Genomic DNA, 16,975 nt, shown 5'->3' on the forward strand with positions numbered 1-16,975 from the left:
ATTCACACATGGAGATAGTGGGTGTAGAGGTGACACATGCAGTATCTTTAAAAATTTTGGAAGGCAACAACTCACAGTGAAGAATACCTAAGACCCTGATGGGGAAATGAAAGCTAGCTGAACTCCAGAAAATTCAGACAAGATATTAGCAGGCTGCCCAGGACTGTAAGCGTACAAGAAAGTGAACAGATTAGGGCCAAGCCATTTTACAAAAATGAAACAATGCTGGAAAAAAGTGCCAGAAGGATGGTTGGTTTCAGGACAAAGCCACCTGATGCTGCAGATACGTCCTATTTGAAAGGAACTACAAATTTAAAGAATCTTCTCCCCCCCCCCTTTTTTTTTTAAGCAGCATGTAAAAAATACTGTAAAAATCCAGTATAATTGCAAAAACATAATCCAATTTGCTGGATTGTGAACTGCAGCTGACTGCACTGTGACAGATGCAGCATAGAAAGGCACTGTCCCCAAAGAGTTTTCACACAAAATCAACAAAGAATAGCAGAAATAAGGAGAAAATGATAACGTTTCTCAAAGAAACATTAATTTTTCATTGGATTATTCTAAAAAATAAATATCGATTATCTCCAACTCACTGTATACCCAGCCATTGGTAGCTGGGTAGATTCTGTACAAACAGTGGAACAGGTTGCCCAGGAAAGCTGTGGAGTCCACCCTTGGAGCCATGAAAAGTCCAACTGTGCATGTCCCTGAGCAACCTGCTGTAGATGACCCTGCTCTGAGCAGGGGAATGGACTGGAGAATGCCCAGAGGCCCCTTCCCACTCCAGCAATTCCCTGGATCAGATTAGAATGGATTTCTGAGAAGTTATTTAAGGATGACTGGTTTTCCACAAAATGAATCGGAGAGGGTGCTCTACAGACAAGTTAAAGCCTTGAAAAAAGCAGAATACAATTGTGAATGAAGTCTACAAATATTTGTTAAATCAGCTGTACTGGTGGACAGAAGAGGACCTTGGACAATACCATGCAGGAAAAGCATTGGTCACCACTGATGAACAGATTCATGGAGGAACCTGACAGTGAGGGGAAGCAAAAGGAAATTCACAGTCTGGAAATGAATGGCCCAAAAAATCTAATCACCTACTTAAATCTAAAGTTAAAAAATATACACAACCGTGGCAGGTGTCTGAGGCAAATCTTAATCCAACATAGTCAATACTCCAGTCTTTCTGATCGTATCACTAATTTTCTTCACAGTTCCCAGGCAAGCCACTGTGTCTATTAGGGCAGTGCAACAAACAGGAATATATAAAAGGTCCCCCTATATAAAAGGGATAGCAGTCTTAGGTCAAAGGTGACCAGTGACCTTCCTGAAGAAAAAAAAAAGCTCTTGGTGAAAGAAAGACGTGACAGAATTGGGAACTACGTAAGCCACCTCAGTACTCATTTACCAAAATTTAATGGGCTTTGACCCAGGATTACAAAATAACTGAAACAACACAAGGGTCTTGCTCAAAACATACCACCAAAAATAACTTCAAAAAGCGTGCTTTACTTTGTCAAACCAACCTCCAAAACCAGAAATTCAAAACAAGAAACCATTTCTTCCTCTGTTACCTACTCTTCCCAATTACACCACAGGACTATGGTAATTACTACATGCCATTATATAACACATATATGTTCTTGTCCACCCCAAAAGAGAAGTTTTGTTTGTTACCTCTTACCGACAGTTATTTTGACAGTTCTTTTCTGAGAGTCCATCCTCATCTTCTCCCATAATATCCACTGCCGAAAATATCAGTGCAACCAGAATTGCAAAGCAGCATACCAGCGCAAAGATCACAATGCATCTTTGCTGGGACTGAAAGAGATTAAGATTAAAAAAAAGTTTTAATGGCGTGAGCACATTCTAGTCAATAACCTGAGAGACTAAAACTTTTACATAAGATCTAAAATTCTTTGAAGGTCTTTCTGCCATAGCTGTCAAAATGAAACACACCTCAGGATGAAAACACTCTCAAAACTGTCCTTCAGGTATCACCTTGAGATGTATTTTAAATCTCTCACATTGTTAAATAATTCATGTCACAAATAATAGTAATAATTTAAACTGTTTTCTGCTTGTACCACAAGGAAAGCATTATGCATTAAAATAGTGATTCTTACATTAACTACGTATTTTCTGATTGCGCCTCACAGATGAAGTACACACTTAGGATGACACTCAAAGTCTTGAGAGTTTTGTTGTGTTTGGCTGAAATAAAACATGTCATTGCAAGAACACTGAAGAGCAAAGTCATTTTTTTTATTGCTACACAAAGTAACTTACTATGATTGTCACAGCAACTGAGACACTTTGGCAAGTCCTTGCCCCACCGTACTTATATAAGGAAAACAAATTCACAGATGATAGATGGGGTTCAAGGAAACAATGGGAGACTGTTGCTCAATATGAGGGCAATGCCCTCCGTATCTCAGATTAAATATTAAGACATGGCATAGCATGACCTTATTCTACAATATGAAATCCTGCAGTACTAAATCAGATACAACTGTGTAAATCTCCTATAGACAATCTCCTGACATGCAATTTACATAACTGCATGAATGTAAAGTATATTTTATTCTGAAACCAAATGTTCAAATGTGTATTTTTCTACTGAAGAAAATTTGCACAAAACCACACGTATATAAAAAAATATAAAAGACTAACTTCTGTTGCCATAGTTATTTCCTTAATTTTCATTATTGCCCTGTAATTAAAATTTCACATAAAGAAAAAAAGCTTTATAAAGGAATGGGAAAGTGGGAAAGTATATGGGAAAGCGGGAAAGTATATGGGAAAGCGGGAAAAGTGTAAGGGAAAGGAAGGAACGTCATGCCGTCATGTTTGCAGCTGAAAACCAACTTCATAGTATTTCCATTGTTCCTGACATTTCATTTAAGAGGTAATAAGATTCAGAGTAATGTTTTCCAGTATGTGTAAAGAAAAGGCCTGACTTTTTTCTTTTAAAATAAGCTTCCAAAACTTCCAAACCAGTGTACATCCCAGAAGAAACAAGCTCCTGCATTTCAGAACAAATCAGATATAAGCATTTTATTTCAGTCTGTGAAAATCTGAAACAAAGCAAACAACTTCTTCAGACAAACAGGAACAACTTTTCTGAAATTTAGTGAGAAATGTATCCTTTTACCTAACAGTAACACGGAATATGCCGCTTAGGTTATATGCGTATTTTAAATATAAGGCATATTAGACACTTTTATACATTTTAAATATATGTTTAAATCTGTGTTTTCTAACATGCTACCTAAAATCTTACAAGAATGCAGCATAAGAAAGTCTTGTTCAAGCATTTACAAAGCCTACTTCTGAAATAAATAAAATTTGGCCCTTTTTTTTCCCCCGCTGCTAGGTATAATCTTGGCAACGTATAAAAAGAATCAGAAATGACTGCATTTGGGTGTCCAGAACTAAGGCTGCTGTCAGACGCACGGTAGGACTTAAGAGAAAAATGTTAAAACATTGCCTCATACTACTGGCAAGAAAAACTAAGAAGTGCCAAAGATAAAGAGGTATTCAGATCTGGGACACTGCTTTATGCCATTTCTTCATCAGGATGGCTCACACTCTTGCTAAGATGACCATTGTCTCATGCAGATTTTTACAGTTCTGTAAGTGTATTTGCAGAAACTGTTTGATGCAGCTTCTTCCAAGTGCTGAGCATATCACCATGGCAGCAAGATAGCAAAGCTACTCCTATACCAGCGAGCCAAACAGAGCCAGGGCTCGTTCTCCAGCCCCTAAGAGCAGGCGATGTGACCCAGCACAGCTCGCAACACTAGCGTTCTTTATCCTCCCAAAACAGGGTAACTGCAGCCATTCTACTCACTGGGAACAGTCCTGAGTCCATATTTTGGACAAATTTGTAGCACCAAGCATCCTAGCTACCGCACAGTATAAATGACTTCGTGCCATTGCCGCAGGGAATAACTCCCATCTTCCTGCTACATCACCATGCAAGCAGCAGAACAACTACAGAGAGTTGCAGAGTCACCGAACCAGCAGGGACCACGGTAGCCTTCAAGGCTGGGCCAGCACACATGGAGGCAGCAAGAGATATTTCATTAAAAGGAGTCCACAGTACCTCCATCACGCTTGTCATAAGTCATAAAATAGCCCTAAAAACCCTTTTAACCAGCTTAAAACTTAAAGGCCAAAAGCTATATAAAACCTACAGCGTATCAAAAATTATATGGTGTCACAATTGAGGGGGGAAAGAAGGGGAAAAAAAAAAAAAAGGCAGGTGCAAAGGATGCCTTAAGTTCCTTCAATACCAGGAAATTTTATGGTAGCAATTCCTAGGTGGTTATGTTCACGGAATATGGAAAGGGGAGGCCAAAATAATTCTGAATGGATCCTCCTATTCTAGCTTTAATTCCCATTCCACATAAATTTGGGGAACATATTCAAGGCTTCTTGACTTCTGTGTTGTAGTTGAAATTTGTACAAAGTTTAAATCCCTGTTCTTTCAGTTCTGCATGTGTACAGCTTGTCAAGCTCTGCAGTTTGACTGACCGCTTCTCACTATAAGCAGCACAAAGTTAGCACCACTAGTAAGACCACTGCTATTCTACCAGCACTAAAATAAAGACAGAACGGCACAAATCTAATTTACTGCTCTTATTTACACAGATGCTTTATAATATGCATTTATCTTTGACAATTATAATGGTTTAGTTATTTCACTTTTTCTTAAGTACCAGCTTAACAGTATGGTTACAAATAGCGTAGGTGACCTTTTAAATCCATACACAAAGAAAGAACCATCTTATCAAACTGACAATAGTATTTTTTCTTTGAACGAAGGATAGCACAAAATATTAAATACAACAAAGCAAAAATTCCAAGTTTGCGATTCTCCTAACCCTACATTTTTAGTCACAGGACTGAAGAGTCAGGTAAAGACCATTTAAAAAAAATTTCTACAGCTAATAAGGAGGACTTTGAATGGTTTTACAGTTCATCTTGAAATTACTCCTGCTGCGAGGTGATTCTTTGATTACTTTGTAATCTATATATTACGTTATAAATGAATATTTGAATATTGCTTAGATTCAAATTGATGTTTATATTAGAAAAAGAATAAAAAATAGCTACTGGCACCAAACAAGTCTTCCGAGCCTTTCTATTAACAATGGTAATAAATCTTAATTTTCATGCACTAACGCCATACTGCGGGCAATTTTCTAATAGGCTTTTTCTAATTAAAACAGATTAGAACAGACCATGTCACTGTTCTATTATAGCACCTGTGCATGCCTGTGTGTGTGCATGTGCGAGTAATAGCAGGCTTCTTGAAAGAATTCAAAATAAAAGAGCTCACGCCACAGACAGGCTAGAAGGAATCTGTTAGATTTGCTCTTCATACTCTTGCATCAGTGGGCTTGGGCAGAATTTTTGCTTGATGCTACGCTGTTGTGTATCCCCTTGGCAACTGGGATCTCTCAGGGCTTATCAGACCTATCCTCCTGCTTCCTTCAGTAAATGCCTAAAAACCCTCTGTGTTTAAGCTTTCAGTTTTCAACACTTAATTACAGAATACAGGGTTGGGAGGGACGTCTAAAGCTTATGTAGTCCATCTGTCCATATACATGGTTAATTTATACAAATGTTACTTCTAACAGATATTTGTCTAACCTTTCCTTAAAAATCTCCAGTTGAAAGAGATCCTACAGTCTCTTCAGGCAACCCATCCCACATATTAGTACCTTATTGATGCCTAACTTAAGTCTCTTATGCTGCAATATATTTTTTTTCCTTCCCACACTTGCTGAAAACTGAGAACAGAGTATTTCGTTCTTTCCTGCTGCAGTTTCTTACATATTTGAAGACTGCTAGAGATGCTAAGAGGCCTGGGCCCAGAGCATCTACTAGCTTGACTGGACCTGTCAGAGGACAACCATGGCTGAGATTTCACTCTTAACAGTGTGGAGGTCTGTCTACTGTAAGCCCAGAAATTCTGTTGCATGGGAGAAAGATTTATTCAGAGCTTATGGAAGACTGAGAAAGAAACTCCTGCAGGAACAAGGACTATAAAAAATGCTGCTATTTTCCATTTCATGAGCAAAATGCGTTTCTTTCACCTGCCTCATCTAGCTTAAACAATACCTACATTAAAACAAATCCACCAAAACACTGCATTTACTAAAACAAAGCATGGTATTTTTCATGCTGTTATACCCCTAGGTAGAGAGTGAGAAAAAGAGCAAAGGCCGCACAATGGGTATGTAGTACAGTACTATTCAGACTAGATTTTAATCTGAGAAGGACCCCATCTGTTTGTTTATTATTAAGAAAAAGGATAGTCTGTGTCAGTTAAGGCTGCATCAGAGCCTATGCTACCCAGGCAGAATTTAAAATGAGAGCAAGAAAGAAAACGGCTTCCATCTTTACTGCGCTCCCGTTGCTCAAAAGCTGTTAAGAACACTTCAGTGGCCCATAAAGCTTCCAGTTTCTTCACAAACAATAGGTATCTCTGTAACACAGTAAATTTAATCAGGAATTTACTTTTCCCTCAACACAGTACAAAAATGTCCTTATCTCCCCAAAGAGAAGCCATGAAATCGCAATGCTGCATCTACTGAGAAAACTGAGCACATAACAACAAAACATGTCATGGCTTTGAGCTAGTGCTTTATTTTTATGCCTATTTAAAGAATAAAGGAGGTAATATTTATACAGCATAGTACTACAGAGTTCATATCTGCTTGTCAGAACCACAGAGGCTCTAAGAGGTGGGTTTTCACATCTTCTGTCGTATCAGTAGTCTGCTCTTCCCTGCAACATGTCTGAACACGAGTGCGAGAACAAAAGCACTCCTCTTCAATACTAGTAACCTGTTCAACAGCTCTTAAAATTCTGCTTGTGAGTGGGGTTTTATGGCATGCTACAGTACATTTGCCTAAGATAGCAAGGAACTGGACTTCAAGAATTAGCAATCATTCTTGGATTAACCTTGGTTCTTAAAATCATTATGTGTGTTTATTAGAGAAAAACATTACTATAAAGACTGTTTTCCATTAATCTGGCATCCATATACCCTAATAATCTTCATCGCAGCCTTAAATCTCCCAGCTAGTATGATTAATACCAATCAACACTTAAGTTCCTATTAAACAAAAATAGGAAGGAACTGATCCAAAAGTGCTAAGATAAGTTAAATATTTTCAAATTGGCTGGGCCTAGTGAGCTTCATCCTTGGATATTTAAGGTACTGGCTGAGGCTAACAGAGAACTTCTAGCACTTACCTCTGAAAACTCACAAGCATGAGTGAAGTATCAGAAGACTAGAAAAAGCAAAAATGTTACCCATATTTAAGAAAAAAAGGTGGGCAGGCAATAGAAGTTGGGAAATAATAAACTAGTTATTTTAACTTTAATCTCTAGAAAATACTTGAACAAGTAAGTAATGAAGCTATTATATGTAAACACCTAGAAGATAAGAAATTTTGTCAAGAAAAAGTCACATCAATCAATTTTGATTTCCATCTTTCCTAGTCGAGCCCTGTTATCCTGCTGGAGAAGCTGAAAATAGCATATACTTTGATCTTTAAAAACTTTCTTACAAACTACAGAAACTACGTCCAGATTATTATAGGAGAGGTGTAAAGCGGAATAAGCATGGAATATCATGCTTATTGAAAAAATGGGAGGACATTTTAGAAGGGATTCAGAGGATTCTGCTCCATATCTGTTTTTGTTCATGTCTTCATTAACAATATAAATTATGGACTAGAAATGAAATGTGCTTCTTAAGTTTTCACTCAAAACAAAAGCAGCGCAAATTGAAAGCATGCTGGAAGACTAGATTAAAATTTCAAAATGTTCTTGACAACTTAGGGGGTGTGTTGAGAAAAATAGGTTAAAATTCAATTAAGGAAGAGAAAAGAGCTACCAGCAGGTAGGAGCAATCAGTTGCACAGATACAGGAACTGAGAAACCATTAGGAAAAAGGATAATCAAAATGATTTAGAGGTTGGAGCAGATGCTTTAGGAAGACAGACCAAAAAAGGGTAGGGGTCCATAGTTTGAAGAGGAGAAGAAATATGACCAAGGGGTACAAAATCATCACAAGAGCATCACGTATAGTTAAGGCAAAATTATTATTCACCAAGTATCACAATACCAGAAATAGGGGATGTTTATTGAAACTTGTAGGAGTTAAGTTTCAAAAAGATAAAGTACTCTTTTTATGAAGTGGATATTGAGCATCTGGAATTTGTTGCCACAGGAGGCTGTGAAAGCAAACAGCAGCAGCAGGTTTAAAAAGAGATTAGACAAAGCCTTCAAAAACATGTCCAGAGCAGATGCTAGAGAAACCAGGCGGGGTGTGCCCTCTAATAGAGATGAAGGGAGACATGCTGTCGCCACTGTTAGACACAGAGTACAGGACTAGATATGCCACGGGTCCGAGCAGTAGAATATATTTTCTACACTCTTAAATAGTTTCCTTTTTCCACAGAAGGACCCACAAATTATAGCAGAGTACAACCTGAACATGAATCAATCGTGCCACGCTGTTGTGTTGACTTACATCTCTATATCCTGGTATAATGTCTGTACTGCATACAAGGCAAAAGTAATCCTCAGCCTCTACTTCAAGTTGGCATATTTTGTTCACATTGCAGGACTGCATAGAGACAGTTTCGAGGCAAATCAACAATAAACATCTAGTCCTATAATTACCACAGAAAGAAGAGAATCAAGAGTTAATTCTCCAAACAACATTCTTTAATTTCAGTGTTTTCCAAGCAAACAAGGCATATGAAGTCACACTGTCTGCCCAGCAGTCCCTGTCTGCCCAGTTTCTTTTGAATCTGTATTTGAAAGAAAGATTTACAGAAATGTAATTGTCTCAGACGTTTTACAAAATCCAGTATGTAGGTAGACTTGGCTGAGAAAGACCCAAATTAGTGCCTCTACCGAGGGAAAGAGGGTCCAAGTTTTGCCTTCCCGCGCACGCACAGCTCAGCACCATGCAGCCTCTCCCCTGGAGACAGGGATGGGAGGAATCACTGCCGCAGTGGTATACAGAGGGGTTGAGGGCCCTGAGCACGTACCCACAGCGAAGCAGCTGCGCTGGTTTCACTGCTCACTGAACAAACATTTGATCCAACAGGTCAGGCATATAGCACATGGACAGACACGTTACTATAAATAGAAAACCAATAAGCTACTTTGGAAGAAATCCAAGCCTTTAGGGGTTACTTAGCTGAACTTCCTCCACACAAAGTGCTGTATTACAGAAAGCTATTAACATTCAGAATACGAGCTCTGTAAGAAAAAAGGGTTTCCAGCACATGACCAACTAACCTCTAATGCATTTTGTTGACCAGAATTGGCATAAGAGAAGGACTGAAAAGCCTGAATACATTTAAGCATTCGTGTGCCATTTTCCCGAAATTGGGCCCTGACTTCTCAACATGATATTATGCTGAAGACTGAGTCAATATATAAGACAGTATTATAGTTTGGCAATGCCAAAAAAAGGCCATTGTCTACCCTAAAAACAACAGTCTACTCAAATCCAGTGTCTCCTGCAAAGGGGGGGGGGGGGGGGGGGGGAGTATGGAACAATCTGAACCTGGCCTGAACAACCAATTCAGAATACTATCAATACTTCATTAGTAAAACCCACTGTAAATAGGATTTCTATATCCTGATATCTCTTTACACATCTTTAAACCTGGAGCTGCTACGTAAGGACTCTTACCACTGCTAGCATTAGACCCATTACTCCACCATGAATTTTGCAAGTAAAAATTGCTGTGCTAGAGAAAGCTATAACCGATTTCTTTTTGGATCAGCACTCCACCATATAATAAAAGACAAAGTACCTTTAGAAAAACCAAACCAAACAAGAAACCAAACCCAAATGCCAGAACTGATGGCAACAGTATTGGATTAACATTTTGGAGTGACCAAAGAAAGGTAGGTCATAAAGTACACTGAAGGGAAGGGTGGAGAGAAGAAATAAATGCGAAGCTGGGGGGGAGGGAATTATGTCCAATATGGGGAAAAAAAACCCAACACAAAAGTCTATGGTTCACAAAGGAAGAGTTGGAAAAAAAAAAGGGGGGGAAGGAAGCAGAAAGGTAAGAAAGAATGAAGGAAAAAGAAACTATAAAAGATAGAAGCAAGAGGTAGAAAGAAAAACTGAGGACTGGAAACAAATATAAAATTGAAAAGACACAAAAAGATATAAGAAAAAAGGTAAAAAAATTCAGATTAGCACTTGAGAGTCTACAAACTAGAACACTGCAACTAAAGAGTGTTACTAACATGTATCCACATAAAGTGCTTAACTTTATATATTAGATCTTTTATGTACAGATAAGAGACCTTCTATGTACAACTTTAGTTCACAAATATAATTAAAAACTGAACTCAGCCCTTTTCAGAAATCAGGTGAAACACAGCAAATAATCACTGAGCAAACAAACGTTTAAAGGTCTACTATTTCCCATCAAGAGCTGGATCCTATAAGGCAGAATTTTGAGAAAGAATGAAATACATACATACATACATCAAGATGCAAGCTATTTAGTATATGGCAGAATACTCCATTTAAAATCAGTTATGATCATCGGAGGACAGCTGGCTGGGGGGATCTAGCAGATGATACAAAGACTGGCCTATAGTCTACAAGTCCAGGTATCAGCAGGCGCTGTGATTGTCTGATTGCTAGCAGAAAATGTTCTTTGCAATTTTACACCCTTTATGTATCACTCTGGAGTCTACAGCATAGCAGGCCAAGCAGTTAGAAAGCTCCAACTAGTAGCCCTCCTTCTCTCCACACCTTGTTTAAATTTGATGTTGATAGTCTTAACTCCTAATGGAAAACCAGACTGAAATACCAGAACCTCTACAAATCACAATCTTCAGCAGATGCTGAACAAGAAACTGCAGTAACTTGCCATATTGCATCTGCCTCTAGCCAGCAATTCTCATTTTCTTAATCAACAGAACAAAAAATAAATAGTCTACATTACTACTATCTTTTCCACACTTTGTTTGCATTTATCATAATAACATTTTTCAACTAACACTGACCCATGAATTTCTTAAATCTCTTCTGGAATGAACTGTTCATTGTACACTTTCAACTTCTAATCTAAAGATTAATCATGTTTATTATAAAGTGAAATGGAACATTTTAAATTATAAAGAAGGGGAAAATTACACTTTTCTTATTAGTTGCTGGTGAAACATGCTCAAAACTTTCCCCCTAAGATGTTTTAGACTAATTTTAAACAACTCTCCAGGAAAGGAAGGACATTCCACTTTTTAAGTACTTGAAGTCATGCATTTAACAGGCCTAACACATATTTCAGGTTTTATTTGGTCATCTTTGAACACCAAAATGAGCTGGAGCACTGAAGTATCAATTTGGCTGCAATGACTCCAGTGATTCCATCCCCAATTCCACTCGATCAGTCTAACACACGTTGCTCTGGCAGCACAATTCTGCCCCAAACGAGGCAGGACTGCGGTAACTATAGGACAGCTTTAACTCTTCAGGTAAGGCTCCTAAAAGAGCAAAATATAACAGCTATAAAGGTTCTAAATTTTAACATCAATCCTGTCATGCTATTAAGGCATGTTCCAGCCTAAGGACAATCTGTTGAGACGGTAACATCCAGCAATTCAGAACACTTTAACAGTCTAAATCCAGGACAAGAAGCATTTGGGGTCAGAGGACAGGACGGGGTGTGCTCTGGCTAACTATGGTATTTAGCATTGCAACATCAAAGAATTTGAGGCTGCCTGACAGAGGGGATCAGCAAAATGTTGAGCAGCTATTTTGCGTGCACACAATAAACAAACTTTTATGTGCAAAGGGCCTTTTAAGAGAAAATACAGTAAGCCTAACAATGTCAGTGTTAAGTATGTCCATGACAGATCATTCCATATCACTTTGGTATCCAAAAAGCACCTAAACGTCTTTGTGGGTCTTACCCATATCTGTGCCGTGTTCCCTGAAATCAGAGAGCGTTTAGAATGTAGATTCTGGTACAAGGACAGTTATTAAATGTTCAATTTTTGCATGTGCGTGTATATTCTTAAATATGTATATTTACACACATGAACAGGCACCCCATATATATAATAATGACTGTTAACAGCCAACACAAGTCTGTTCCTAAATCACAAGGAAAAATTAGTAGCATGTTAGATTCAGTTATATATGTTTATTTGTGAAGGCAGACCAGACTATATACAGATGAATACACTGATTTGATACTTGTGAGCTCTAATTTACAAATGGTAATGCCTCTGTTATGTTTACAAGTAACTATAATTTATTTTCGTACTTTAGTAACTGTGGAAAAAAAAAAAATACTAGTGACATACTCAGTCATAACCTCTTACTTAGGTTAAGTAACCTAAAACACAGCATCAACTACAAAAATCACATTTCTTTCAAGAAAGTGTTTTATCTAATACTGATAATAAGGCTTTAAGATAAACTAAATGAAATTTAAAAGTCATGAAAAATTTTTTTTTCCAGTGTTTGCATAAGTCATTTTTGGCATATTAAATGATGATATGTACAGTTAGCTCAAGCTTCTTGCACACAGCCTTGCATTGTTTTTTATAAGATTCTTTCAAAAAGAGACAAGACAAAAAAAAAAAAAAAAAAGACTTATAAAGAAGAAATGTGGCTACTGGCACATAAATGCCATCAGGGAGGCTGTTAAGACACAAATTTGAGCTCAAGTGCAGTTCTGCACCACAACAAACTCACCAGTCTGCCTGGAGCATGTGTTTTCTTAGCCAAATTAACAAGGTAAAATATATTACCTTAAACTTTTTCCACTGAGGTTTGAGCATGCCATCCTGCGATTGGGACAGGCTAAGAGTGCATGAAGAGTGCATCAATTACAGCAACATCACATTAAGTCCCGTTAAAGCAATCATTCTACCATCAAAGGCAGGTGGTGCAACTGAACCCAGAGGTACTTAACTTAGTTTGTTAGATGAATTGCCAGTTTCCCTTTCATAAAGTGTAAAAAGTAAATTAAGAAGATTTCAAATGAGGTGGGGTTTTTTTGGGTTTTGGGGGGTTTTTTTAGAGTTTGCTTTTACTCATTCTGATGAGACACACTTAAGGAATAAGTTTTATTAACACTATTATAAATTGACACAAGTTCATGAAATGAAATTATCTCATATGGGAAGCATTTATTTTTAGCTCATTCTGAATTTCTAACTACACTGTGAATACATGTTGAAATAATAGATTTCCCACTCGGCCAAGCAAGTTAATTCTACTGTCACAGAGAACACAACCAATGTGACATTCACAATAGGAATTATATTCTAGTTTAAAGAGAGATAAAGGAAAATAGAGAGGCTTATGATCCACAGCTAATCAGAGAGCTAAAAGTAAACTAGTTAATTATAGTGATTAAGTGTATCTGATCTATGCCTTCTTTCTTATGACAGACTTCAGAGGTAATTTAGTTACCATGTTTTTTATCCTATAAAATTCTGTATTTGAATTAAATGACAGTATTTGTAACTTTTATATCTTAAGTAATTCTACTTGATGGATAATTCCTTTAGTGGCTGGAAAATATGTAACATGAGTAAAGATGGGACTGCTGTATTGACTTTGGCTTCCGGGAACTCAAAATTATATACACAAAACTGATCCCTACTACCATTTTTGGAAATAGGAAACAAAGATATTTGGCCCAGATCATTCCTTGCCTGCCCAATGCTTTGAAGAAACTCTCTATGTCAAGATCCCTGAATTTCTGCAGAAAAGGAATGAGAGACAAAAATCTCCCTCCTTGGCATCTGACACTTGTCTATGATTCCAAATAACACTTTTTACGGTGAACAGAGAGGACTGAAGAGTGGGATGTCACCAAGAGCAGCACCATCCCCTACTCTGCATGCAAAGCTCCAATATGAAGAAAGCCAGGCTGGAAGTACCCACTTTCACATGTATCCCACAAAGGCAGCTGCCCCTCCTTGGCAGGGCCCCAGGGACTCAGCTTTTCTCACTTTTCTCTGTCCAAGAGGGACATTCCAGTTCTTCTGGTTTTTGGTTGGGGGTGGGGGGTGTGTTTTTTTGTTTTTTGTTTTTTTTAAATGAAAGCTCTTCCTAGCAAAGTAGGAATGATTTAGGTAAGGAAAAAATCAATTCCTCAAAGTTTTCAGTGACTGGAATGTCTGGTGCTAGCTATTTATAATAATTGTTAATAATAAGTCTTATTGATTCAAAAATATTTGGTCAGAAAGGCTTTCCCTGAATCACAGCAGAAAAACAAAGATTTGAATATTTACAATGAGAATAAATTTGTAAGCACACATGAATATATAACAAGCAAACAAAAAAATAAAGAGCACCAAGAGAAAAAAAAGTCAAGAAACAAACAGCAACGGGCCTTTAAGACCTCCAATCTTCTACTTCCCTCTACGATAATCTCTTTCTGTAGGAGATCTCTTAGTGTTCTCAGTATAACTCGTAGGAAGTTTCCTACCCCTAGTGGAGTTGAGACACACCATTATGCGTGGAGGAGATAAAGGGAAGAGCATCAAGTAAACTCGCCAAAGTAAATTGTTCCTGGATGTCCTCTTCTTCCACTGTTCAAACTATATTCACCCTTTCCTCCTTCCCTGCTCCACAAAACAGCAAAATAATTAATCATTATCATGGTCTCACTCCCACTAACAAGCCCCCACTCTATTCTGCCATCTTACATGTTTCCCTCTTCATACAGTGCCGAGAAAAGTCCACAGAAAGGACACCAGGTTTCAAAACCAGTAGAAGATAACAGGTATCTTGAGGGGAGGACAGAAAAATCAGCACCAGTGGGATCCCGTTTTGGTAGGGTCAGAGAGGTTCGCTTTCTAGAGGGTGATGCAACTGTGTTCCTACACCAGCAGAGTGCAGAACTACTCTAACTTTTCACCTCTCACTGGAATTACCGGATACCTCTTCCACCACCAGCAATGCTCCCCCCTTAGCCCTTCCTGTGCTGCCTTATCTCCATATTAATAAGGTCAGACTCTCTGGTATGTTGGGATATGAAGGTGTTTGTTTCTCTGCCTTGTTTTTCTCATTTGTTACCTTTGTGGAAAAGGCTTTGTCCTACTCTTTTCTTAGTCTAATAATACATTATAGTATTATTCTACTGAATTGGGCTCATTGTCTATTGCTCTATTATCTAGTAAAAATATTTATTTTGGTTTTCTTACACTGTTTATATGAGAAATAAATTAGTTTTTTAAAATGATAATTTCCACAACGTTATACACAAGGATAATCTATCAACTTCATAACTGACTGAACATACATTAAAAAACCCACGTTAGCTTGGCTTCCTGTATTTTTTATTTTGTCTTTGATTTTTGCATCTAAGTCATTGAAAATCCAGAGCCCAGTTATGTAAAACATTTCACTTTACTAGGTGGCAGAGAATCTGGTCTTTCCCTCAACCCATCGTCAATTTTCATGACACCTGACTTGAAAATCTCTTGAAGACCTCCACCTTTCTATTACATATCATTTAAGTCAATCAATGGATTTAGAAGTTATTGAGAAGGAAAAAGATGCATGCACATGAATATACATATTTGCACACACAGCCTTGACCACAAAAGTCTCAGTTTAAGAGGAAAACAGTCCTAAAGATTAAATATGATATCCAATATATGACTGTTATGGTTAAAAAAATAAAAATATCCATACAGGTACCTAGCTGTTCCTATGAAAACCATCAAGTGTTCTGGCCTACCCGAGTTTGTGTCTAGTTTTATTATTGTTTTGAATTAGGTAATCACTACAGATTTTTTTTTAATAATTGCCAATTTGGAATTTTAATCATTCTGTAAAATAAAACATGGAATGAAGCTACTGTGAAGTTCTGGCTTCTCATTCTCAGTTCTGTAGCAGAGAATCCCAACAAAGTAAAAAAAAAAAAAAAAAAAAAAAAAAGAGAGGTGCAGCCGAACCTTGAATACAAAATAGCCACACAGCAATTTGACAGGGTGGAGGCACACATCCCTCACTGATGTTTCAGTGTTCCTGAAAGGAGAGGAGGTGTATTGCACCTCACCAACAGAAGTGATGATGTATCAGAGAAAGTTCCAGGACAGAGTAACTGCATGCCAAACAGTGCCTCTAAACATTATCACCTTTCATCCTACTGTGAAGTCCAATAATTTTCTGGGGCCTTTCCCCCCCCCCTTTTCTTTTTTGACAACAAACTTCATTGGGAATACTCTCTTAGGAGGAAAAGAAACTAAATTATTTGGAATAAAAGCCTCTTACGGCAGACTGTCAACTGAGGAAAATTGATTGTGAGCACAAACCTGTGCCCAAAAACCTTACAAGCCCTTTCTAAACTGCAAAATAAAGTGCAGCTTAAGTTATCAGTTAAACATCAAGACCGTAACACAGCAAAAGCATCTAGAGGAAGGTAGAGATATTTATCTGGGAAATCTCAGTCTCAGGATGACAGTCTCATGCCCAATTATAAAAATAACAATAATTTATTAGATGCTCTCTCTCAAAAAAGTAGCCATTTTGTTAAGTTCTATAAAATTCACACAGACGTCTGCATTTCATCTGCCACATTGTCAGAAATTTTCACATAATAAGGTTCCAGGGGTCTCAAAATATGGAAGTTTGCTCATTTCTCAGAAAGTAGCAAAATGCTAAATAATTGCTAGCATTTCGGGAGTAATTTGAGATATGTAGAGCTTACACTATCATATTATATTAATTTGCTTTTTAAGTCTTCTCCTGAAAGCAATAGCTGTAAAACACATGCAACCTGCACTTACAAAAACAAGCTTAGAGTCTAAATAATTTTTGTATGCATTGCTAAGGCTGAAATGTATTTCACATGAATAAAAAAACAGTACAGTGTTTATTGTGTATTCTGGTAAAACAATAAATGAAATTCAAGTAAAATTAGGTACACTT

The 16,975-nt window shown here is 37.5% G+C and overlaps 1 protein-coding gene across 2 annotated transcripts in view; it reads right to left on the reverse strand.

Annotated features, from left to right (window-relative positions):
* Positions 1-16,975, reverse strand: part of PLD5 (phospholipase D family member 5) — a 207,167-nt gene that overhangs the window by 119,905 nt on the left and 70,287 nt on the right. For both annotated transcript variants that reach the window (XM_076334200.1, XM_076334201.1), the window contains exon 2: positions 1,691-1,827. In XM_076334200.1, coding sequence (XP_076190315.1) covers positions 1,691-1,827 — 137 coding nt within the window. The remainder of the gene's footprint in view (positions 1-1,690; positions 1,828-16,975) is intronic.

Source organism: Aptenodytes patagonicus, chromosome 3 (assembly GCF_965638725.1).
Source record: "Aptenodytes patagonicus chromosome 3, bAptPat1.pri.cur, whole genome shotgun sequence".
In the NCBI taxonomy this organism is placed as follows: Eukaryota; Metazoa; Chordata; class Aves; order Sphenisciformes; family Spheniscidae; genus Aptenodytes; species Aptenodytes patagonicus.